At 41.6% G+C, this 27,385-nt stretch overlaps 1 protein-coding gene across 1 annotated transcript in view; it reads right to left on the bottom strand.

The window, feature by feature from the left end:
- Positions 1-25,382, bottom strand: part of ANTXR1 (ANTXR cell adhesion molecule 1) — a 211,567-nt gene extending 186,185 nt beyond the window's left edge. Inside the window, exons 1-2 of the mRNA XM_004609154.2 lie at positions 24,919-25,382; positions 4,305-4,376 (exon numbers count right to left, since the gene is read on the bottom strand). Coding sequence (XP_004609211.1) covers positions 4,305-4,376; positions 24,919-25,070 — 224 coding nt within the window. The 5' untranslated portion in view covers positions 25,071-25,382. The remainder of the gene's footprint in view (positions 1-4,304; positions 4,377-24,918) is intronic.
- Positions 25,383-27,385: the final 2,003 nt, after the last annotated feature.

Raw genomic sequence — 27,385 nt, 5'->3', positions numbered from 1 at the left:
ATGCAATAACCTCCCACACTGGTTCTACTTCCAAATATAATTTCCACTTTTCAGAATGTTTCTAAAACCTGATACCTTTTTAAAATTTCTTAGTTTAGGAACTTGTCCTCAAATATCTGACACTGCAATTATTTCCTAGCTGACCTACTATGATCCTTTGCTCCAATTTATTTTTCACATTGCTTCCAGAATTATTTCTCTAAAACATAATCATATCTGGCTATTTATCTGCTTTAAAAACCTAAATGCACCCCTACTACTGCAAGATAAAATTTACATTCACTATCATGTGTCGGGGGGGGGGGGATCTTTGGAAACCTCTAGCACGGTGTTTAATACTTGGTGAATTTAGAATATTAGTTTCTTGAAACAGACCTGGTTTCTCTATGACCACATGATTTCTGTTCCTAGTGCTGAGCTAGCAAGTACACTATGTTCTAAATGGAGATTATAACAATCATAATATCATAATACCAAGTGTCAAGTATTGGATCATTATGATTTACATACATTGTCTCATTAAACCTGGAGCAATTTTATGAGAGCAGTACTGTTACTCATTACTACGTTGACTGAGATTCTGAAAGAGAAAATAATTTTCCCAGGGTCACATGGAGGCAAAGTGGAGGATCTGGGACTCAAAACCAAACTTTCTGATTCTAGAACTTGGACTCTGAATCAGTATATTACACAACCTTTCTTATTGAGAGTTATTTCTGGAAAGAGTGATTTTGAAATATGAGAAATGTAGGCTTACAAGAGGTAATTAGTATATAAGCTTGAGCTAGAGATATAACTTGGTAGTTCTTCTAATACTGTTGTGGATAAAATTATTCAAAGAAAATGTTAATAGCAAGAAGGGAAGTAAGCATATCTAAAATCCACATCAACATTAAAGCTCTTACTTTGTTCAGTGGGATAAAAAGAGAACCAGAAGCTAACAGAGGAGAGAATTTCAAGAGACGAGATGAAGCCCTTTCATCATGAGTAGTGCAAGGTGCTCACTGAATTCTTGCGTTAGATCACTCAATGACTTTGATGAGAGTAAGCAGGTAGAAAGGGGATGAAGGTTGGGCAGAAGGTTACAGAGAGATGAGAAGCAAGGATATGGAGCCAACAGAAATAGCATCTATGAAGACATGCTACCATTATAATTTTCAGACAAGGGACAGGATAGTTTATCTCTTCTGAGAATGGAAATGGATCCAAAAGAAAGATGTAGAAACATATAAGGGAGAAACAAACACTTGGAAGAAATTGGAAATAATGGGATAAAATAGATTAAAATGGAGAAGTTGGCCAATGCAGAGAATTGCCACAGGCAGTAGCTGGAAGGAAATCTTTTAGGAATAGGACTGGAACATGTGGTAATTATTTGTCTGCTATATTCACGGGTCATTGAATAAAAGTCCTTGAACAAAGTAGGGGGTGGGTCCTTCTCAAAGTAGGATAAGAGAGTCTTTGTTGATAGTGATGCCTATGAGGTATAGGTTGGAGGCTTGAAGAAAATGGTGAATTAGAATTGCTATTATGAGAATGAAAGAGAGTCAGATTGATGAAAAGATAATAGGACTTGAATTTCAAGGATCCCACCTGAATTAGAAATGGCATAGCTGTACTGGCTTCCATCACTAATACTAAATAAATAAATGCCTTCCACCTTGCAGAATTATGTCTAGAATGTCAATTGAAGTTAATAAATAAAAATAATACATACCTTTTAAAAATTCACTCAAACTGGTTTAAAAAAGACTGATTAAGCATGTACTATGGAAAGGTACTGCAATAGCCAAGTGACATTCACATCCTTCACTTCTGGAGTGTACATGGTAGTAATATCTTTATTGCAGGTATTATAGTAATGTGTAGTAATTACACAGAGCAATAATGCTACACTTTGAACACTCAAGACTGGATTAAGTCATACTGAATACTCCAGTCCTCACTCTCTTCATCTTAAAACAAAAGAATTGTATTTAACTGCTTCTTAAATTTTCCCACCCCCATTTCTAACTTGACTTCATTCTAAGATAGTGATAGTAATTGCTGAAGAAAAAGGGAAATGGAAGTGTTCAGTACCCACTCTAAGCCAGGTGGTAGGTCATTAGGATTCCACATTTTCTTTTATACTTCTCGTATGTTAACTAGGGTTTAACCAAGCTAAGTAACTTGCTTACTTTGACTTGCTGTCAGATCCCCACCTGCTTCATTTCAAAGCCTTTTCCACTAGACTCCGCTTCCTCAGAAGAAAACAGAAGATGAGAGGAGAAAGGAGAGACATAGCAGATATCTGTCCAATTCGAGGAGGCAGATTCATTTTAATCATTCCATGGGACAAAGGATGAGAATATGGGAAAGGGTATTTTCTGAGGTTTGTCAATTTGTTTTGGTTTGGGGGCCACACCCTGCAGTACTAGGGCCTTATGCTTGACTCTGGGTTCAGGGATCACCCCTAGAGTAGTGTATGTGATACTGAGTATTTGAACCAGAGTTGCCACAGCTGCAAATGTATGTAGGAGAGATACCTTGCCTCCTCTATCTTCTGGCCCAAAGAGAACATTCTGGCTGAATGATCAAAGAAACTTTTCTAGAAATGAAACTCAACTTCTACATTATTTGCCTGAAAAGGTACCAGTTTGGGGGCTGGAAAGATATATAGTGGGTAGAAAGCTTGCCTTGGCCCTGGCTGATTTGGATTCAATCTCCAGCACCACATATGGTCTCCTGAGAATTGCCAGGAGTGATCACTGAGCACAGAGAAAGGAGCAATCCCTGAATTCTGTTGGTGGGCCCCAAATAAATAAATAAAAGGTACCAATTTCTCATAAGAGCGATTCAAAGAGTGAATGCATTTTAGAGCAGTTGAAAGTTGTTACTATCCATTCTAAGTAATTTGTTTTAAATATTGTCCATAAATTTGCTTCCTTTCCTTTTACTTTCTCACCTAGTCCTTCAGCTGTTTGTGTCCCTTTCTTCTGGGATTATAGGCAAGTGGGTTCCATAGTCCCTGACTCTTGGAGTCTGCACAGCAGCAATGTCTTTGTGGTAGACATTATAATAATGTGTAGTAATTACACAGTACAGTAATGCCACACTTTGAAGAAGTCAAAGTGTGGTTCCTGCTAGATGCTTCCTGCTACATCTACTAGGTTTTCTTTTTGCAAGCCATAAGGAACATTTCCTAACTTTTCTCCTCTAATCAGGTAAGAATGTAGCTATATCTTAAGACTAATAAATGAATTTAGAGGGAAGACATCTGCCAATAGTCTGAGTTAAACGGAAATTCTGAATTGTGGGATAAAGAACTTACTCAAAGAAGACATATATGGAAAACTCTATGAAGTTGGAGCGATAGCACAGCGGGTAGGGCGTTTGCCTTGCATGGGGTTGACCTGGGTTCAATTCCCAGCATCCCATATGGTCTCCGAGCACTGCCAGGAGTAATTCCTGAGTGCCAAGCCAGGAGTAACCCTGAGCATCCGTGGGTGTGACCCAGAAAAGCCAAAAAAACCCTCCAAAAACAAAACAGGGGCTGGAGGGAAAGCAAAAGCAACGAAACAAAACAAAACAAAACAAACTCTCTAGGAAGGCAAGCAGCAGGAATGGAACTAAGCTGGAATTTACATCATCAGACTAATTTAGCAAACTTTGACAACTGATTTCAAGCACACCTATGAAAGCTATCACAGTTGTATTATCCCTTGGAAACTGTAACCGATAAGGGTAAAATTATCAATTTTCCTTTACTGGATATTTATTCTTAACAGGAACTAGTCACACTAATGTCCTTACAATGCTTTCAAGTGATGATGTTCAAACTTCATTGCTCTTCCTTGAAAAGTTTAATGTGCTCAGAGAATTCTATCTAATCAGGCACATAGCTAAGCTGACCAACCATCATAGTTTTCCCAGTCGCAGAATATGAGACATTGAATGTTAAAATCAAGAAAATTCTATGCAAACCAGGATGAATTGAGCACCTTACATTCTATATACCTTACTATGAGTCCAGATAAAATGAGGCAACTGTCCCAGCACTATGAAAGAAAATATTAATGATCATTCTATAGGAATTTATTATTCAATAGCAGAGTGGAAGTTCATCAATTCATGACAAAAGTGGGTTCTTCCTAAAAATGCAAAGCCAAACTTACTCTAATTTGTGCTAAAGATTAAAACAAAGTCAACTTTCTGGTCCAAGAACTAAAAGTTTAATTTTTTCTCCTGAAAAGCATGTCCTAAGTTATCAGTAATCAGCATTAAAGCAAAGGTTCACAGTTGAGAAATATACATGTGTTTCTTACCTGATGAATTTGTGAGCCAGCTGTTCCACAAAGTAATATATTTCATTCCAGTGATGCAGTACACTTCCTGATCTGGAAAGACAAAAGCAGATGTTTCTTACTTGGGGAATCATTTATCTTTATTTTATATTATTTCTTTTCATATCTATTATTTTACACTTAACACATGCATTAATTGGGTTTATTTGAAACTTAGAAATTATTTGAAAGATCATTTATGTGAGACCTTTTAGAAATGGTGACAACTCTCCCTATTATACTTCCTACTTTTTTCCATCCTCACTCAGAATACTCATAAATCCCACCCTTTCATCTCTACTCCAAAATCTGAACTCATATTCATAAGCTGGTTTCAAATATTTTTTAAAAAGTTATTTGGAGGGCTATAAAGTGTTATTCTAATTATGGAACAATTTCATACTTATTTTTAAAAATATTTTAAAATAATTAAATGTTTAAAATTTAAATTTAAAATAATTAATTTTTTTTTATTTGCTTTTTTGGTCACACCTGGCAATGCTCAGGGTTACTCCTGGCTCTACTCTCAGGAATTACTCCTGGTGGTGCTCAGGGGAGCATATGGGATGCTGGTAATCGAACCCGGGTCGGCCACGTGCAAGGCCCTACCTGATGTGCTATCGCTCCAATCCCAGTGAAACTTATTTTAGGAATGTATTGATATTTCAACATTGAAGGAAATAAATAAAAGGAAAAGCTATATAGACTTTCATTATATTAAAAAGGAATCCTCTTACTGGCAAAGAAAAAAAAAGAAAAAACTGTTTCTCTATAATGTATGGACTCTAGAACTATAGATGTGGATGGGGCCTGCTATAACTCCTAAGACTGGCTTCTTTTCCCAGAAACTATTTGCATCTACTTGGGTTCTGCTTACACACACTTTCCATACTGCTTGTTCTCATTCTGTTGTGGTAACTTCATACTAGATTTTTCTGGTCTAGGCCACTTTTCTCTATAGCAATGTCGCCTGTTTCTTTTCACTTATGGATCCATTTCTGCTGGGCTCTGCATTTCTGCCTGTCATTCTAATAGTTCGAGTTTACCTCTTCTACTCTGACACTGTGTACTGCAACTATTTTCCACTGGTCTCTAAAAGTCAGAGTTTTACCTCATGAACTCATTTACCTAATTTACCCTCCAGAGAGTTACTCATTTCTATTTTTCCTTTGTTTCACATGATCCAATAGAGTTAAGATGAACCTGTACAATGCAGAATTTATGTCTTCCTTTTCTTGCCTTAAATCTCTAGAAATTCTCATCCAGCTTGAATGTAATAGAGCTCTCTAAGAAGGATTTATTTACCAATGTCTGAATGACTTAAGCAAAACTGATACAATGTATCACCATAATGTAATGAGAAATTTTGTATCATAAGGATTTCTCACTTCCCCCAGTTAATCTGTAACGGGGTTCAAGGAAAAATTCTGGAGGGATGCTTGGAAACTCAGAAACTGACTTTAAAAATGAGATGAAAAGTAATGATCTAAAAGTCATCAAAACCATTAAGAAAAAGAATAAAGTAGGATAACTTGCCTGTAAGGAAATAAAGACCCCCCAACTGTTTATGGTAGGTGATATAAAAGTCAAGTCAATTAAAGAAAACAAAGAGCCTAAATCTCAGCCTAGGTGAGGTGTTTAATATAGTTAAAAAGATAACTCAAATTAGGGAGGGAGAATAAATATTTGATAGGTTTATTTTTTTCAGGCAGGGCTTCTAAGCAATGGTCAGTGGGCAAAGTAGATACTTTGCCAATCAGCGTGGGTAATTCTGGTAGTGCCTGGTGGTGCAGGGTAGGTGAGAGGTATGCGGTGCCAGAGATTGGATTTAGGGTTTTGTGCATGCACCCTTGACCCCTGAGCTACTTCCTGTCTTCGACAATGGATTTCTAATTGGAAAAAGCCAATTAGATGATTATGCCATACCAAATGTAAACTTAAATGTATTTTTAAAAGGAGAGCTGGGGCCAGAGAGATAGTACAGAGGACAAGACACTTGCCTTGCATGTAGCTGACCTGGGTTCAGTCCCTGGCACCACATATGGACCCCTCACCATGCCCCCCCAGGAGGGATCCCTAAGTACAGAGTCAAAGGTATGCCATGAGCACTACTGGATGTGGCCCCAAAAAGGATAAAGAAAAAAAATCAAAAGAAACCTAATGAGAAAAACAAAACATTGAGTACATTAGACATATTACAGAAGACTGTTGTGTTGCCTTGTTAACAACTCAGCCTCAACTCCGCACATATAACACCTGAAATCATTGAAGAGAAGAAAACAGACAGTAAGTTACTTGACAACATCTTTAGAATTGTCTTTGTAGAGTTATCTCAAGCATTATAGGAAACAAAACAAAAGAAATGGACATAGCTACTTCAAACTAAAAAGCTTCTGCACAGCTGAAGGAAACTAGAGCCAAAACCAAAAAAAACTTACAAAATGGTAGAAGATACTTGCAAATCATATAAACAACAAGGAATTAGCATCCAAAATATTTAAACAACTCACAAAACTCAACAACAAAACAAGCCAAGGGCAGAGAGAGCCAGGAAAATAGCTGAAGTGACTGGATATATGTTTTGCAAGCAGGAACCCTATGTTTGATCCCTGGAACAACCTGGTCCCCTAAGCACTGCCAGATATAATCCCTAACTACTTGGCTGGGAACAGCCCTCAAGCACCATTGGGTGTGACCCATAAACAAAACCAAAGAAAAATAGGCAGAAAATCTAAGTATTTCACAAAAGAAAGATATACAGCTGGCCAACAGACATATTAAAGGAAACTCACTATCACTTATCATTAGAAATATGTAAATCAAAACCACAATGTTTTAAAAATAAAACCAAATGACAATTATAAAAAACAAATGGTGAGGCCTGAGGGATAACACCAAGGATACAATGCTCACTTTGCATGTAACTGAACTCAATTCCATCTCCAGAAGTGCATATTCAAGTATTACCAGGGTAATCCCTGAGCACAGAGCAGGAGTAATCCCCGAGTACTTCTTTCTGTACCCCAAACCTCTCCCCACTATACCCCATGTTTTAAAAACACTGAATATCAATTAGCATCAGGACATTCTCTGTAGAATCTGATGCAAAAAGAAAATTTAGGGCTTCTTATTCAAAATCAATTCAAAACCTCAAGATGGTAATAGCTGAGCAGAATACTAATTGCTGGTTTTGGGAGACTTCATAGGCTCCACATTCCTAAACATGACTTCTCTGTCTATTTTCTGTTGGGATGCAAATGTTTTCTTAGTACATGGGTCACTAAACTTTTCTGAAGAGGGCTAGACATGACTTATTTCAGGCTCTGAGGGCTATAGTCTCTGTGGGAAATAGTCAACTCTCCTGTCATAACACAAAGATAGCGTTGATTGTACATGAACAGAATGAATGCTCTGATGCTACAAAAAAATTTGTTTATAAAAACAGGCTCCAGATATAAAGTAACAGAATGGGAGACTAATACCCAAGATTATTAAAGATAAGTACTGGGAGGATTACTCCACAGCTGGGGGAAAAGGCAGTTCAGTTAGAGAAGGGATCGCCAAGTAAATGGTGCTAGGAGGATCTGCTCGGAATAGGAGATGCACCCTGAAAGCAGACTATAGACATGATGGCCACTAAATACCTCTATTACAAACCACAACACCCAAAAGGAGAGAGAGCACAAAAGGGAATGCACTGGTGGAGGGATGGATATTTGACCATTATATGGCTGAAATGCAAGCACAGAAGTTTGTAAGTCTGTACTGTACCTCATGGTGATTCACTATTAAAATAAAAATTAAAAAAAAAACAGGCTCCAGGCTATAGTTTGCTAACAACTTTCAGTAGTACTCATGACAAGATAATATAAAAACCAATCTTTTTTCTTGGTAGTTGAAGTTGTAGTGCACTTCACTATTTATTTATTGCTGAAAATGTAGACTGAAAAATTGTGTCTTTATATATATACATATATAGTATTTGATAGACATTTGAAAGGCTGCTCAACAACCTCTGGGCATGCTCTATCAACATCAAGGCGATCAACCTGAGGCCGCAGATGTCTCAGGTGCTGCCCAGAGATGCAGGCAGATGTGTCTGTCACTTTACAGATCGTTACAACATGCCAGTCGACCAAAAGCTTACATTTGATAGACTGGGAACTCCTGTAAAGGTGCTTAGAGGCCACCCCAAAAGCCCCCGTCCCTCTTGGAGAGCCCTGCAAGCTACCAAGAGTATCCCACTGCACAGCAGAGCCTGGCAAGCTACCTGTAGTGTACTCGATATGCCAAAACCAGTAACAACGATGGTCCTCATTCCCCTGACCCTGAAAGAGCCCCTAAAACACCATCAGGCTACACTAGTATGCAACAGGGACAAATAGAGACGTTACTGATGCCTGCTAGAGCAAATCAATGAACAGCGAGGATGACAGTGATATAGTGATTTATTGAATCAACTTCATTCACTATTATTTGTATGTTCTATTCCCTCTGAACACTTAGGTATTCCAAGAGATGTCTTTTCAGATTCTGTTCACTGTATCACTGTCATCCTGTTGATCAACGATTTGCTAGAGCGGGCCCAGTAATGTCTCCATTCATCCAAGCCCTGAGATTTTAGCAGCTTCTCTTTACTCGTTCTTCCCAATGGTGCCGCAGATTCTGTTGAAAAAAATAATTTGTTTTTCATCTCATTTTAATTGAGACTGTGAATACTGAAGCACTCTTGCATTCTTAGGATACATTTTCTTAATCTTGGCATAATATTCTTTTACTACAGTTAGTTTTATTTTAATGATATATTTCAGATTTAAAATTTTAATTCAAATTTACTTGGAAGTTTGGCACAGGAATATGTTATCTTTGGTAGATAATTTTATTCTTTTTTTAGGACCATGATTTAAAACACAGTTAATAATAATTTCAGGCAAACTCAACACTCAGCACCAGTATCGCTCCACAAAGGTCCTCCTTTCTCTCCCTCCCACTCTCTTCATAAACTCTTTTGATATATACTTATTTTTAATATATATTAGCTTTCTAAGTTCTGGTAGTTGATTATAGTTTTAGTTCTACTAGAATCACACTGGACTGGAATGATAGCACAGCTGGTAGGGGTTTTTTTTGCCATGCACACGGCCAACCGGGTTCAATTCCTCCGTCCCTCTTGGAGAGCCCGGCAAGCTACCAAGAGTATCCTGCCTGCACGGCAGGGCCTGGCAAGCTACCCCTGGCATATTCAATATGCCAAAAACAGTAACAACAAGTCTCACAATGGAGACGTTACGGGTGCCTGCTCGAGCAAATCGATGAACAACGGGACAACAGTGCTATTAACTTTCTAAAATAAACTTGGAAACTAGCCATATTTTCATTTTTCTTTGTTTAAATATTGAAATTTTCTGTCCCCTGACCATGTGAGAGAACTTTCTATAAAACCAAGTGGTCCAAACTCTAAGAAGATCCTCACAAGTGCTGACCGGTTCCTTTCAAAAGTCCAGATTCTATCAAGGAAGGCAAAATCTTGAAAGATGCAGCATTTTCATTTTTGCCTAGAAGTTTTAAAAAAACTTTGACACTGAACTGTTATTACCGTTTTGTTCAAAATGTAAGGATTTCCATTCCTCTTACCACCCAGGAAGTAAACTTGAGGATGAGGAAGAGCTTGGGAGCTAAAGATAACTAACACTTTTGAACAGTATATTTAAATGTAATATGACTTATTTTTGGTATCTCACATGAAAGATTTACATTTAAGTTTTTCCTTTTGAGAATCTACTATTGAAAATTTGATTTTGCTAGATGACTTGATGACATTATTATGCTATTTTTTGAGGTGATTCTGTTTCTTTTATATTATGCCTTTTTCTTTTGGCTAATTTCCATTTTGACATCATTTCAAGTGATTTTTTTCACTAAGTCTATGTGAATGATATGCATTGTGAGATTTTTTTATGTATGATTATGCACAGCTTATGGAATTTTGGGGGGAAGGAGAGGAAATGTAGTCCTAGTGATGAAAAAAATACACTGTTACTAACACCAAAATATTTTTTCCCATAATTCAGAGCAGGGATTCTTCAACTTTTCCCTTTATTTACCTGACAAATTTTTACTGAGTATACAACCTGTATCACCTGTCCTGTTGCTCATCGATTTGCTTGAGTGGGCACCAGTAACATCTCCATTTGTCCCTGTCACATTCAGGATCAGAGAAATTAAGCCCATTATTGTTACTGTTTTTGGCATATCAAATACGCCACAAGTAGCTTGCCAGGCCAGATCTGCTGTTCAAGATTCTGCATCACTCTCTTCTAGGAGCTTTGTTTTACAGTCTCTGGATCTTGGCTGTTGATGAGATTACATGGCACCGGGGGCAGTTTGTGGGTGTGACTGCCGAGGTACTGGAAAACTGGGGATGTGGGTGGGGGAGGCCCAGTCCCAATCCAAGCAGGATTAGAGGTCTCTGCCACAGGCCCCACATGCCTGGGTTCCTCTGTCAGTTCCCTCATGGGTGAGGCTTGCGTTTTTAGTAAAGCATATATATATATTATATGCATACAACAATTCATTTGATGTTGCAAGTATAGGATGACATTAGTTCATTCTTTCTCCTCTGTCCTTTCTCCCCCACTGTTGGGAGCTTTGGTTTATTGAGTTATATCCATCACAGTGCTCCCAAGTCCCATTCCTCTTTTTGTCTTTAACCTCTCTTCTGTTCTGCTTTCCCTGTTAATCACCTGTATCCCCAGATCAGACCCTGTGACTTGTAAGGTCAGATCCTTTAACCATAATAAGGCTTTTAACATTGAACATGAGCTGTGTTTCCATTTATTTAAGTCTACAGTTCAGCAGCATGGTACAGTTTTCAGTGTATGAATCTCACATTTTTTTACTCCTAAGTTTTCATCTTGATACTATTACAAATAACATAGTTGTTTTTAATCACATAATAATGAATAACAAAGAAATTTATTTTAAAACCAAATTTTAATAAGTTACGCCCATAAGGGGTCATGACCTACGGTGTAAGCATGGTTCATATGAAATTCTACACCCCCCCCAAAAAAATGGGGATGTCACGCTCCTGATGAAGTCTTTAAAACCCTCACTTGAAAGTATCAGGAAAGCGAAAAGCTCTGAGCTCTGGGATGTACAGGATGTTCTGGCAGTGCCTCGAACGCTTAGCTTCCAGTCGGAGCAGTCTCACTTTTTCTTTGAGGATCTGCTGCTCGGCGAGTTTTTCGTTGTGTTTCCTTCGCAGCCACTGCCGAAAGGCCTGCTCGCGCCCCTCCGATTCTCTCAGGAAGAACAGGCACTCCTGTTGCTTCCGCAGCTCCTCCATCCTCTTCTCTCTCAGCTGCTCTTCGTGCTTCTTCTTGAGCCACAGCTGGAAGGCTCGCTGCGGGTCCCGGGCCTCGGGCCGGCTGCTCAGGTCCTCCATCTGCTTGGCGCGCTCCATCCTCCGGGTTTCCAGCAGCTGCTCCCTCTTCTTCTGCAGCCACGCTTTGAACACCAGGTCGTTCTCTTTCTTCCGATCTTTCGCTCCCTCGAATTTCGCCTGTGGGTCCTGAGGCTGCGGGGGGACCCCCGGGCTCTTGCCCTCGCGGCCGAGCTTGCTCTTGCCGTGGTTGTTGCCGTGGTTGTTGCCGCCCTCCTCCTTCTTGGCCTTGTCGCTGCTCTTCTGCTCGGGCCGGGTGGGCGGGTCTCGGGGGCCCGTGGGGGACACGCGCGGCGGGGCAGTCACCACCCGGGAGGCGTGAGCCGACTGCGCCCGGGGCTGAGCTCTCACGTTCCTCTGACTGGGCCGCGCGAAGACCGCGGAGCCGGGCCGCGCCCGGAGGTTCCGCGGGGCCTGCCGGGCCCGGGACGGTGGCGCTGGCGGCGGCTGTGGTGGTGATTGTGGTGGTGGCGGGGGCGGCGGCGGCGGGGGCGGCGCTCGGGCGGACACGTGGGGCGCCGCCGCGGGCACCTGGGCGGGAGGCTGCTCCGGCGCGACGTCCTGGGCAGCCGCGCCCTCGGCGTTAGGACCGCTGGGCACCAGGGCAGGCTCGCTTCCCACGCCTGTGTCCACGCTCTTGGCGCAGGGCGCAACCGTCTGGCTGGCCGCGTCTTGCAAACGCGAACGTTCGAGTTTCCCGGCTCTGCCCACGAGGCCCTCCCCGTCCTTGGTCTCGTCGCCGCTCCCCTCCGGGATCGCCGGGAGCACGCTTTCGCGCCCCGCCTCGCCGCCCGAGTTCGGGGCCCGGGACAGAGGAGGGTACCTCCCACCCTCATCTTCCGAGGGACCTTTGTCAGCACAGGCGTCTTCGGATGGAGGAGCTACCGAATCAACCAGATTGTCCTTGAACTTAATTCTCCGTTCCCTCTTCTTGCTCGGGGGCTCTTGGCTCTGCAGAAGATCGTCGATTTGCATGATTTTCTCCATGATGTACCGCTTGACTTCCTCATCTTTGTCCTCCTCCCGGTCTTGATGGACGTCTTGGAAAGAGTTTTCGCTCTCCGTGTCTGAGAGGGGATCCAAAGGCTGACTGCTCGGCACAGAAATGAAGTTCCTTCTTCTCGGTGACACCCTGTCCTCCAGTACGCTGGCCCGATTAGAAAATGGTTTGGTGTATTTTAGCTCTGTGGTGCTGTCCTTTAACTCCTGATCAATGACCCGTTTATAACTGTAAGCCATCTCTCTCCTGCTGCCCTTGATCGTTCCGCTTTTATTAAACAATTGCAGATCATTTTTGAAGTCATCTCCATAGGCTCCACTTTCTCTGGAATCATGTACTGTGTTCTTGTTCATTTTCAGTTGGTTAAGGAAGAACGTTGTCTAAGCATCAGCGGCTGGAGCTCCAGAGATGGACCAGGGTCTTCTTCACTTCTCCTCTATCTAAGATCTGGAAATGGGGCGAGGGAGACCCCATCACCAGCTCCCACCAAGGCCAGGACTGTGCTACCATAGCAACGGTGCGTCACTACGTTTCCCGCATCCGGGACTCCTGGGAAGGCTACGGCGGCTGGCATGGCAGTGCGGGTGAGGGTGTCTAACTGTAGACTATAAATACCAGATTTCACTACGGACTCTCTTTTTTAGCATTTAATGTAGACTAAGCAAACTAAAATGGCAATTTGACTTTTACTTTTTGTGAAAGGAAAGGTTCCCCAAACTCCCCCCCCGTGGAAATTTCTACTTAATCTTATATTTTATCAATTTACCTAAGTTGTTTAAGTTATGGATGCTTTAAAAAAATTAATTAGGTTGGGGGTGGAGCGATAGCACAGCGGGTAGGGCGTTTGCCTTGCACGCGGCCGACCCGGATTCGATCCTCGGCATCCCATATGGTCCCCCAAGCACTGCCAGGAGTAATTCCTGAGTGCAAAGCCAGGAGTAACCCGGAGCATCGCTGGGTGTGACCCAAAAAGAAAAAAAATTAATTAGGTGTAATATTTGGTAAGACCCCCTACATCTGAAGATCTCAGCCTTCAGGTCAAGAAGCTATATTATTGCTTTTAAAAACTTTATCTTAAATATCTTGTTCACTCATCTTACTATAATTTTTGTAGATATATTGTGTTTTTTTTGTGTGTGTGTATGTTTTTTTTTTTTTTTTGCTTTTTGGGTCACATCCGGCGATGCACAGGGGTTACTCCTGGCTCTGCACTCAGGAATTACTCCTGGCAGTGCTCAGGGGACCATATGGGATGCTGGGATTCGAACCCGGGTCGGCCGCTTGCAAGGCAAATGCCCTACCCACTGTGCTATCACTCCAGCCCCAATATATTGTTTTTTTATTCCCAACTTTTATATTACTGTCTCATGCTTCGTTATTTTCTATCCCTCTTTGTCTACCTTTAGTTTTTACAAGTTTATCTAATTCCAAATGAATGTACTTTTTGCAGTATTTAATGTAGTGGTCATTGCTCCCAATAGATTTGAATATTCAGAAATAATGAATTTTCTCTCTAAAAGATTCTTATTTTTAGTTTGTTTTTCACAACAGACTGGTCTTATTCTTGATGCAACATCATTAAAAATTTACTAAAGATAGTTAATAGATATATTTGTGTAAGTGCTTTGTATGGTCATTACCTCTACTTTACATAATGACGATTATATTTTTTACAATTTTTTGGTGCTTACACGTAGTCTATGGTGCTAAAAATCAGCACCTTTGACCTGACTTGCTCTACACTGCAGTCTTTCTGTCAGGGATTCTCAACCAGATGGTAGCTTCTCTTAGGAGGCAGTTACTAATTCCTTATCACAGTGACCAAGATGGCTTTACCAACTAAAGATTAGAAATAATAAGCCTTATTGAAAAAAATAAGTCATGCAATTTGACACTAGGTGAATAAACTAGAGGGTATTATACTGAGTTAACTTAGCCAGAAAGAGAGAAAGATTCAGAATGACCTCTTTCATATGTGGGATAGGAAGAAACATGGTATGAAGATAAGAAATGGAAAAAGACAACAGAATCTGAGATCCAATCCACATAACTGAGCTCACCAAGTGTGGATGGAAGCGGGTGAGTGGGAGGGGACCCCAAGAGGGTGGTGGAGGGAAGTGGACACTCCAGTGGAGAGTATGGTCTTGGACTGTTGTAAGTATGAAACCCTATCAACAGCATTGTAAATCATGGCAAATCAAAAAAATATTTTTTAATGCTTAAACCAGGGATAGAGAGACAGCACAGTGGGTGAGGTGCTTGCCTTGCATGTGGCTGACCTGGGTTTAATCCTGGGTATCCCATATGGTTACCCAAGCCCCACTAGGAGTGATCCCTAAGGATGGAGCCAGGAGTAAGGCCTGTGCACAATGAAGTATAGCCCGAAAACAAAACAAACAAAATGCTAAGCTACTGACAGTCTTTATAATCAAAAACAATTCTACCAAAACTGGCAACTTACATTGAAAAGCACGTTTGGGTTTTGGTTTGGGCTTTTTCTTTTGGTTGGCTCTTTTGTTTCGCGGCAGTGTTCAGGGTTTATACCTGTTCTGCACTCAGGGAGCACTCAGGGATCTGGTGCTCAGGAGACCACTAGGGATGCTGAGGATCGAACCCAAGTCAGGCACCTGCAAGGCAACTGCCCTACCTACTGTACTATTGCTGCAGCCCCATAGCCCAGAAATTCTTGATTCAAGCTCATAATCAGACTGTACAATACATGGGCATTCTCACATCCCATATGCGACTTCTGCAGCATTGCAGAGATCCCTCTCTCTTGCCAATCCTTCAAGTTTCCTCCTACCAACAAAATCTGGAAATACCCTCAGCTTTCAGGTACATTCCTGCAACATTTAGGGGCAGAGTAGAAGGTCTAATGTCTACCTTTCATTTAATCTAGTTAAATTCCTCCCACTGCTTCATCTACATAAAGGAAAAATTGGGAAGGGAGGAAAGAGTAGTAACCATTACAGTTCCGTGGCAAATGCAAATGTCTGACTATACCTTCAGCCTGCTGAATATATATAACCCCTCACTTAAAACTAGCCCTTTTCCAGAAGTCTAATCTCTTTTCCCTCATTCAATGACTACTCCTTTCTTGCTTGCTCAGGCCAAAGATGAATATAACTACAGATTTGCAACAACAGCTTCAAGTTGAGGCGTAATTGACATTTTATTCTATTATTTCAGTATACAACATAATGATGGGCTGGAGCGATAGCACAGTGGGTAGGGTGTTAACCTTGCACATGGCTGACCCAGATTCGATTCCTCCTCCCCGCTCGGAGAGCCCGGCAAGCTACTGAGAGTATCTCGCCTGCATGACAGAGCCTGGCAAGCTACCTATAGCATATTTGATATGCCAAAAACAGTAACAACAAGTCTCACAATGGAGATGTTACTGGTGCCTGCTCGAGCAAATTGATGAGCAACGTGATGACAGTAATACAGTGATACTGTATTATAAAACAAAATGATAAAACAAAATGATATGATATTTTTTAAATGATCACCATAATAAATTTAGTTAATATCCATCACCAATCATACATTTTTCTTGTGAAAATAACTTTTAAGACCTACTATTTAGCAACTTTCAAATATGCAATAAAGTACTGTTAATTACTTACATATCCATAGCTTATTTCATAACTTAAAATTTGTACTTTTTGACCCAACTGATAATCATGAGTGACCTTATAAGGAGGTAAAAACTAGGCAGATTCATACAGCACTTATCACAGGACCTATGAAAATGTAAGATCTCAGTGTTGTTTTTTCTTCATATTGATCTAAAATCGACTTTACTTCTCTTTTCTTTAGATATTACAGGAGTCTTTAGTTTTATACATTGTCTTCTAATGTCCTTTCACCCATAAAGCAAGTGGTCTGTGGTTTCTTCCTAGTCCTTTTATAATTCTTGTAGCTCCCAGAATTTAAGGCTGTTCCCTGCAATAGACATTGTGCTACTCATACCTATAATAGAGTATATACTTGTCATTCAAATGAAAATGTTCATGCCAAACCAACAAAAAGAATCAGCTCTATAGAAACAGATCAGCCCCACAACTAATCTCAAAAAAGAACAGCAAGGTGCTGAATTGTCCCATGTGGACCAGTCTCTGGGGTGCAAACTCCGAGAACTTCTCAGAATAGAAGCAGGCAGATTCCCCCAAGAACAACGCTCTGCCTCTGCAGCTGGAAGGCTCAACAGTCCACACCCACACCCGACACCTTCTGGCATAGAAATAGCACAGTTGCACAACTGAACTCATTAAGCTGCCAAGCCACCAAACAGACCCAGCTCCACAGATTCTGCAAACCTAAATCACCTCCAAAGTTCATAGTACCGACAGCCCAGCAAGAACACAGCAAATTTGATGGGAAAGTTGCATAGAAGATGACCAAGTCCAAAGGGCCAAAGCAAATTACACAGAAGGTCAAATAACACCAACCACCTCAGTAAATCCTCAGGTAATGATTTTAGTAACAACTTTGTGAAATAGAGTAATTATCACAAATGGATGTTTATTGATTTTTTTTTTGATGATTCTATTTGCCATTTTATTGTAACAAGCAATACCAAGTAAATCTGTGTGTGTCTGCCCAGAGGGCTGGCTTGGAAAGTGAGTGGAAAACTGGGACATTGTTGAAGGGAAGGTCACACTGGTGGTGGTATTGTATTGGAACATTTAATGTCTGAAACAATTGTGTTATGAACAACTTTGTAAATCATGATGCTATAAAATAGGTACAAGAGTCACCTCTGTCACAATGAAGAAATCTAATGTCTTTTACCTTTTTTTTTTTTTTTCAGTAAAAACCTGGCATGTTTGGCAAACAAACATGTCAGGAAATAGTCCAAACACCTACTTCATCTTTTGTTGCCAAATAACTGCTAACAGAGGAGGAATCCAGTTTCTTGGCCACACACCAAAAATAGAACACACGTTCTAAATTAGCATAAAGCAGATCCTATTTGCATCTACATGACAGCCAAGTCCCTCTAAGACATGCCACAGTTTGTTCCTAGTACACTAGGAGTCCCTCAGCATTTGGAGATAATTACGGGTTGTCTTCGGAAGGGTGCCTTCCTCCAGCTCTCCTGGATTCTATTCTCAGCTTGACAATGAGTTTTACCAGGTCTCCACAGCTAAGGAAACTAGAGGTAATTACTTGGCTCATCCAGACAGAAGCACAAAGCAAAACAAAATACTTATTTACTTTTTATATTTAGTGCCAATGTCAAACTTTCCCATTGTAGACAGTTTCACCAAGTATTACCTGGCCTGATAAGTCCACTCCAAATCTGGAACCTAATTTGAGGAACGTTTAAAACCAACCATAAAATACATTTTAAATGGAAGGACACAATGGAGGGATGAAAAATATAAAAAGAGAGGAGACCAAAAAAAAAGAGGGTAGGGAAGTAGAGGAAAAGATAAAAGGATGGAAGGAGAGAAGAGAGAAAAGGAAGAAAGATATTCCAGAGAAATATTAAGAAATATTTTCTTAGAACTATTATAGAATTTTTTTTTAAAGAAATATTTTATTGAACCACCGTGAAAACAAAAAAAATACAAAGCTTTCAGGTTTAAGTCACAGTCAAATACTGATTAAACCACCATCCCTTCACCAGTGCACCCGTTCCACCACCAAGAACCCCAATAAACCCCCCTCCCACCCCACCCCCCATCCAAGTAGCTGATGATATTCCCATTATTCTCTATATATATTGAGTACATTTCATATTTCCATACAGAACTCACTACTGTTGATTAGAAATTTTCCCCAACATCAGGCCTGCTGAATAAGCATCATCTAATAAATTCTCTTCCTTGGTAAAGGTGAAGACATTGAGTCTTCACTATCGCGGCCGCGCGGTTTTGGGTTTCTAATATTTTAGCTCAGTTCGCAGTCAAAGTGCATGGCTGCAAGAATCTGCTCTGGTGCCAAAATGGGTTAGGAGACCTCAGGATCACAGTCAGTAGGCGGGAGGCTCTGCTTCTCGTGCCGCGGCTCTTGGTTCATCTCTGGGCGGAAGGCGCGCCGGGAACACCTCCCCTCCCAGGATCACCTACAGGCTACGTCACTAAAGAAAGTCCTACCTCCTGGTGTAGGGGTCTTAGAGGGTGGCTCTCACCGCGTGGCTGCTGCCGCTGCCGCCATTTTCGCTCAGAAAAATGGGGTGGAGAGGGAAAAAAATCCCTCCCCGGGCTGCACGAGGTTGTAGTTCAGTTCGCAGTCAAAGTGCATGGCTGCAAGAATCTGCTCTGGTGCCAAAATGGGTTAGGAGACCTCAGGATCACCTTCCGCCCAGAGATGAACCAAGAGCCGCGGCACGAGAAGCAGAGCCTCCCGCCTACTGACTGTGATCCTGAGGTCTCCTATTATAGAATTTTTTAAGTATCCTTCAAATGAAATGTTTGTTTTCCTTACTCAGGAGCCAGTTTTGCATTTTCATTTCTTGATACTTTCTTCCAAAATATTTCTAAAACCATACCCTGTGTTATTTTACAAAGACCTTGAATTTCCTTTTCCCATAAGATTCAATCTAAAGAGATTATTGTCAAACCCATGTGCATCATAATCAGATGTCCTGAACACAGCTTACAGTCTAATATCAATCAGTTTTTCAGATCTTTGAGCATCTATCTGGGTCACAGATAGTTTCCCTTAAACATTCAATCAATTACAACTGACTTCACAACAAAATTGTTGCTCCTCAGCTGATGAATCCTAATGATCTAGACACCATTGTTTACTGAAACTGATGTAGCGACTTTATTTTTTTATTTCATGGACCACACCTGGCAGTGGTCTGGATTTACTCCTGGCTCTCTGTTTAGGGATCACCTATAGATCACATGTGGAGCTTGGGATTGATCCAGGGTTGACCTTGTGCCAAACAAGTGCTTAACCCACTGAACTATCTCTAGACCATGGTGTAAAGATTTTAATGTCCTGGGATCTACCCTGTTTTTCAAGTAGTAGTTCAGTTTTTCAGTAGAACCCAAGTGAATAGGGCAGTGGTAAGCAGAGAGAACTGGGATGGGACTCTGGAGCAGAGTTTCTCCCAGGTTTTATGAGCTAATCGCTATCTTTGGCAGGCCATTAAATCAAATGGGTTGGACAAATGTTTAACAGTTTTCTCATCTGCAGATGAGGCCAGTAGTGCTTGCCCTAGCTACCAAACAAAGTAGCTAGCTACCAAACAAGGTAGCTCATAAGAGGCCTTTATGAAATAACAAAAAGATGGGAGGCTTGATTTTCAGATTTCTTTTATAAATTGATAGCTGGGAACCCAGAAGACATTTGCTCAGGAAAACAAAAATACTTGGTGTTGAAGTTCCCAGTCTAATGCTATAAAAATATCTGTTTAGTGACCATAACCCTGGAGTGAACACATAGTAATGGTTTTACAGCTCATCAATATTGTCATATTGTGGGTACTGGAGTTTCAATCTGGGTGAATGGTAAATGGGGTCCCCCGGCATATGGAAAGAGTATAAAATTGTTGGTGAGTGAAAAAGAAGAGAGGGGCTATGGAGATCTGCTGTAGGTGGAGCACGTGGGGAGGCTGTGAAAGGCCCATATAAATATAAGCATTTATTGGGTGTCAGGCTACAGTTTTGAGAAGTCCTATAAATAAAGCCATTTGGTACTGTTGTCACTTTGGTCCACTTTGTCCTCAACTCTTGCTCTCTATTTCACCATTCTATTTTTGAAGTCTTCAGGGCACAAGTATGTATAGAGTCAACTTTCCCAAGACTCATGATAGGAAATCCACTTTTCCCCTGTAATTGGAAATAGCTAAATAGCTCTCTATAAAACCCATTGATATTTGATACCTAAATATATACTGTAGGAATGAAAGAGCGCTGTGGCAGAGGAAAGGCACATTGATGTCAGAGGAAAGGCACATTGATGGGTTGGTCCATGGGCTGTGGTAAACTTAGAGGACCCTGGAAGACTTCAAGGAGACCAACTACTCCTGATTATTTTTCTGTAGACAGTGGTCTTCCAAATCTGACTTTCAATCCCTGATGAAATTCCCGGCAATCTACTTTTCCTGACTATAACCAGAAAAGCATGTTTAAATGCACATGAAATTCTATCGATATAAAGCCTTGTGAAGCCAGATCCACCAACCCCGTCACCAAAGCCACAAATCAGGCCCTATTCTGTTACTGTGGTAGTCTAGGTTATCATTATGAAATCTTTGCCCCTGGTTGAGAAAACATGACATCCATTAAATGTGTAATCTGGGTTCCCTCTAGGCCAGAGATGCAATCCACTTAAAGCTGAACTGAATGGAGATTTAATGTCATGGGAAAGAAGAGATGTATGAAGTATACACTGGAAGGTGAGAATGGGGAGCTCTGTGCCCTGTGAGCTTATGGTTCCCAGCCTATAGATAGTATCTTGAAGCCAAAGGATCTTAGAAAGCTAAAGGAAGAACAAGTTAGTATTCATTTCCTCATTTCCTTTCCAGTCAGCAGGGGTTGGGTGTTGAACAGTCCTGTAAGTGGAAGTACTTTCTAGGACTGAAGACCAGTCTCAAGAGACCACTAGGGACTTTCCTGACATCACTGGACATCATTTGGACCATCCTCTGGGCTCAACAAATACATAAATTAGTCAGGCTCAAGATGCCAAGCTGGAGGTGTGCATGCTACCATACCAAGTTCTAGCAAGTTTTTCATTCAGCACAAAAAAGTTCATCTCTTTAAGCAATAAGACAACTAAAGAAAGTCAGAAGAGTCTTCCCAAATGTAAAGTAAGGTGCCTATGGAGGGTTCCCCATTGTTTTTTCTTCTCCCTCCAGAGCATTTTTGCATCCTCAATGTACCACAAGGATCCTATGGTACAATTAGAAATTTACTCCAGATGAGAAGCAGAATTCTCTATAGTTGTGTGCTTGGCGCTCAGCACGCTGGTGAGAGACCCTCCTCACTCTTAAAAATAACTTTTTAAAACCTCAAAGTAGCTCTTTCATTGTAGAATATAGAAGAAACATGTTCTCTATAGAAAATTTGAAAATTCAGAAAGGCAAAAAATTTTAAATTCCTCTTTTCCAGAGAGAAATGCTATTACATAACTAAACAAAGACATAAACTTGTGTTTAACTTTCTTACAGAGAAAGGATCAGAATGTATATAAAGCTTGAGAATTAGATTTTCTCCCAAGAATATATTGTAAGGATTAACTGTTCCTCCCAAATTATCTTACAGATATAAAATATTCATATTTATTATTATGCATCTATCATGGATTAATAAATCCCATGACACCGGATAGTTAGATAATTTTCATCTTTATTATAAGCAAGCATGGCCATGAATATATATAGAGGCACTTGTTGGTGGCTAGCTTGCAGTTTTTTTCTTTAGTGCATGAAATTCCTGGTTAGATAGTAGAATTTTTTTTAAAGCATTTGATACAGTTTGTTATTACCTCTTTATCCCCACCATCCAATACAGTGAGTATAGAACTATTTATGTTAAACTTAAATAAAATGAAGGGCTTGTATCCTTGATCACACTAGACACATTTCAAGTCAGCAAACTAGACAATGAAGCTGCAGATGACAGTCCTCATCACAGAAAGTTCTGTTGGTCAATACTAAATATTGTAATTCTTTTAAAATCTTTACCAGATTTACATTATTGTTGACATTTTCATTTCTTTGATTACTAGTGAAGATGAACATTTCAGTTTGCTTACTAACTCATATAAAGTTTTTGTGTATTATGTATGTAGCAAGTCTATTTTCTCTTAGTGTGACCCTTTTAAAATACCTTTGATAGGTTAAGGTCAATCTTTAAAAAGTAATTTATGTTGTGAAAGTTTTTGTAATTTATCATTAATTTTAAATTATGGCAATTTTAATTTATAAAAATGTAAGTTTTTAATATTCCCAAGTATTGTCATTATTATTATTTTCTTTACTGTTTCTGATCTGCTTTCCACCCAGGAACTGGAGAGAGAATGCTGTGGGTGAGGCCCTTGCTTGCCATGGCGGACCCTATTCATCCCCCTCCCTGATCACAGAGCCAAGAGTAGGCTCTGAGTATTGCTGAATAGGATCCCAAAACAAATACAAAAACCCAAATATTTATTTTGACTTTATTCTAATTTTCATCATTTCATTTTTAACGTTTAATTTTCCATTCCTTTTAGAATTCATTTTGGTATATAGTTTAAAGTATAGAGTTAAGTATTTTCCTGTTACCAATCCAAGAATCATTGTTTTTAATAATGAATTACTTCTCCACTGATTTGAAGTTCCACTGCTTACGTGTCTTTGGATCTGTTTCTAGATTTTCTGTTCTGTTCACCTATTATCATTTGGCCTTTACAATCCAGCTCTTATTAATTTGCCTTTGGATACATTTTAATATATGGAAGTACAAATATTTTCCTACCTTTTTTCTAAGAATGTCTTAGCTCTCTTTACCAGCCTTTTTCCTCCTCTGAGAGAAAACTAGAACCATTCAATTAAATCCCTCTTATCACCAAAATAAGTTCGGAACTTTAAAAGAGTTCAATTCAGTTCAGATTAATTTGAAGGAAAATGGATGTTTTCTGCAAGAGTTGTCATCTTACTCAGGGATATTGGCAGTCTGTCCATTTTGCCAAGTCTAGAACATTCTTCCCCACTGGGGTGGGGGGGGCAGTTACAGTAAGGGTACCTCGGGTTGTTTTCGAACATTGTCTTTGATTCTCTGGGCTGGTGTTTACAGCCACCAGAGGTAACAAAAGAAATTCCATTTCTTAGCATTGAAATGTATTTTCAGTCCACCTTCTCATAAATCTGCAAGAAAGAGATCTCATTTTTTCTTCCAAAGAATCTGGAGCTCAAAACGGACTTTATGGAAAAACCAAAATCCATGGGCAACTGCAAAGCACATTTGGTGTCTAGCTCGCCAGCTTATTTTGCAGGACTCTTTTTTCCAACTCCCAAATACTTTCCAGTCTGTGAAATCCATCTCCCCCACCACTGTAACAGCAAGCGCCTCTCTGGCACGAAGGAGCTGTGAGTTTTAATGAGTATAGGTCTTCTCTGGGGAGGGCTTTTTATTTTTTATTGTTGAAGCTGGTTTTTAATAGATAGCATGAAGCTTGCTTGAATGACGCCGCGTGGCAAAGCTCAGGGGGATTTGGGAAGTGTTCCGATTTCAGCTTTCCTTGGAGCCCAGTCTCCAGTTCAGAAATGGAACCCGCGCGCCGGCACCTCCCTGGTAGCCCACCAGGCAATCCCCAGAACGTGAATTCACCTAGATGCAGCTGGGGGGAAGGGGAGGTGGGGGGCTCTCGGGCCGAGAGGCAGGAGTTACTTTACCCGTAGGGGACTTTGGGGACAATGTCTGCTGGAGAGTTTGGGATTGTTACTACGGGACCGGGCGCAAAGGAGGGGTTAGTACTGGTATCTCCTAGGTCCTGGGTAGAGTCCAGGGTGCCACTAGACACCCTAACCCTGCACAGGGCAAGCCCACAACAAAGGATCGCCACGCCCTCCCCCCACACACACACCCATTCAGTCCCTAGCTCAAATAGTGCCAAGGTTGAGAAATCCGCGCTCTGCTTTCCTAAACTGTCCAGTCAGCTTGCATCGATATTCGGAACAAAGGCAATACAATCTGTCGGACCTCGGTTTTGTTTAGTTTCAAAGAGTCGATTGACTGAGCTATAAAATAAAAGCGTCCCCCCCACCCTCACCCCCGCCGCCGCCCCCGGCTCTTGTACAGTGCCTGCAAGTTTGGCTCACCCAGGTTTCAAAAGCAAACGGTTTGAAAAGAGGCAGAGCCAGAATCAGAATCAGAAAGGAGCTGCTGGTTGCATCCTGGCCCTCCCGGGCACGCTCCCAGGTCCCCGAAAGCGAGAGCCGAGAAAAAGCCAGTCCGGGGGACTTGCAGCGATGCCTCCCGGCGGATCGGGCAGCCCCGGGGGAGCCGGGAGGCGCGCTCCCCGCCGCCCGGGCGCAGCGCTGCAGCCGCGGGCTATTCCCGCGCTCCCTTCGGGTCCCTGGAGAGGCATGCCTGTCCCAAAGCCACCCCGCCAACCAGCCCGGCCCGGGGGGTAAGGGTGGGGGATTAGGGATGCGACAAAAAAAAAAAAGCATCTTCAGTTGAGCCCAGCGTGCAACTTACTTGTCCAAAATGAAGTACAGGTCGAATCCCCCGTAGCAGGCTGGGCCCCCTTCCTCCCTGCGTCCCCCTTGTCCCGCGCAGAGGAGCACAAAAGTGGCCAAAGAGAGACACTTGAAGCCAATGCCAAGGGCTTTCTGCTCCACGGTGGCCATGACCTGCAGCCCTGAGAGAGGGTCGGGTCCTCTCTTCCCACGCTCCTCGAACTCGCCAGGACCCTCAGGGACGCGCCATCCGCGGGACCCTCCTCTCGGGCCCTGGATCCCCCCTCGTTCTCCCGAAACTCCCCGGAAGCAATTGTCTAGAGGAGTTCAAGGTTTTCCTTCTGGTTTCCGCTTCGGTTCGGTTTCTAGGTTTCAGGTTTCAAGGATCCCAATACTATAACTCCGCTCTTTTAAAGGGGCTGCTGCGGACGCGGGCCGGCCCGCCGCTCCCGAGGCTGAACTCAAGTTTTTGCAATAGAAGCAGTTCCGTCCTGACGGCTCTTTGTCCCAGATTTTAAATATTATGGGGTGGGTTTTCAAATTGTTCTTGGTTGGGGGAGTGCTTTGCCTTTTCTCCCTCCCCTCTTTCTCCCCCTCCTTGCTTATTTTGATGCGGGAAGAAAGTTCAAAGGGTGCCACCTGGTGGCCAAAGGCTGCGAACGCTCTCTTCGGCGAGGGCGTTTGCGGGAGTGTGGCCCGGCTCGGTTTGGGCTTTCCTTCCTCTTTCGCTGCACGCATCCCTTTCTCCCTCCCTCAGGCGCTCCTTCACCATTCCTAGTTCTCAGTCCTAGCACTCGCTCGCTCGCCCTTTTGACCTTGTTGTTTCCTTGTCTCTCCAAAACCAGCAAAGAGGGTCACTGTAAACATCGGAGGAGAACTTCCTGCAGGCACCGTGGCTCCAAGCCAAGGCTGGGAACTTTGCACAAACCAGTTGTTGTACAATGAAGTGGAAATCAGAACTTCTGGGATCTCAATTGTTCCAGAAACCTTTCCAGATCGCCTCAGGTAGAATTAAAAGGGACCTGTGGGGTCTGTTTCCATGGCTGGGAAGAGCTGGAGCAAAAACCCTAAAGAACTGCTGAGCCTTACAGTTCCCATCTTCACGCTGTGAACTTCGACCCACTTTTTTTCACCCTGCCTTTAATTTAGGACAGAGATATAAACGGTTGAAGTATGGATCTTTCCAACAGTTTTTGACTGACCAGGAAGTCCTGAGCTAACCTTTCTCAAGTGAGGGGTCCACTTTCCTGTGACTTCATGAAATGGGTTGTGACCCAGTTTTAGCTTCATCTGTCTTCCACTGGAGAAGCCCTCATTCCACAGTCAGGCTTCGTTTTCCAGCATTGTTTTGCCAGAACCCCTTCTTCCCCTCCATTTGGAAGTCTCTCAGACACCCCAGTGTGACCATCCCTGATGGTTTTCCTTGCCATGCGGATCATGGAATCCCAGCGTATTTGGAATGTCTTATTAAACACTAATTTTGTTATCTAATGAGTTATGGAGATTCATTAAGCCTTGTGGTCATCCAGCTCCAACTGATCCCCAAGCAGCTCCTGATATTTAGACAGATGTGTACACACACACACACACACACACACACACACACACACGTGCGCACACGCGCGTGCAAACTAAAATGGACTTTGTACAATTAATAATGATGATGTGTGATTTCTGAGATAAGGTCATGAAAGAATGCTTGGTTCCCTCCTGGCTCACTTGGGTCCTTGCTCTGCAGAGCCATGGCCATATAGCCACGTCAGTAGACCTCACAAGCAGTCTACAAAGATATCCATGTGGCAAGAAACTGAAATTCCCTACTGATAGCCAAGATCAATTTGGCAGCCATGGGAGCCAGCAAGCCATCTTGAAGGAAGATTCCCAGCTCCAGTCCAGTCTTCAATGATGTAGTCCTGCCAGTGACATGACTGATATCTCATGAGAGACTGTTCCAAGTCAGAACTACTCAGTTAGGCCAATCCCAGGCTATTGACCCACAGAAATTCGGTGATAATGAATATTTATTAGTGTTTTAGGTCACTAATTTGGGGTCTATTAGATGTACAATAAAAGATAGTTTTCAAATACTTTTTGTCATATTAAAACTTTTGGAATTTCTTTAAGGAAAATATTGTTTAAATATATTTCCCATACATGATCATCAAGTTCTTCCTTTCAACTAGTACCTATTGACATACATACTTTAGAAACCACGGCTTTCAGGGATAAAAAACTGGAGTATTGAAAAATAAGCATACCTCATTTTATTGTGCTTCTCTTTACTGTACTTCACTAAGATTATGCTTGTTAAAATGAAAGGTTTATGGTAACCCTGCATCAAGCAAGCCTATCAGCACCAGGCTGATATTAATGTATTTTTGATAGTTCAGGTGGTAGTGAACATTTTTAGTAAAAAAAGTATTTCTAAAATAAGGCATGTACACTTATTTTGACATGCACAGTTAATAGACTATAGCATACTGCAA

The sequence above is a fragment of the Sorex araneus genome, chromosome X (assembly GCF_027595985.1).
Source record: "Sorex araneus isolate mSorAra2 chromosome X, mSorAra2.pri, whole genome shotgun sequence".
Taxonomy (NCBI): domain Eukaryota; kingdom Metazoa; phylum Chordata; class Mammalia; order Eulipotyphla; family Soricidae; genus Sorex; species Sorex araneus.
Note: the sequence above shows the minus strand (reverse complement) of the source record. Positions and strands in the feature narration are given on the sequence as shown.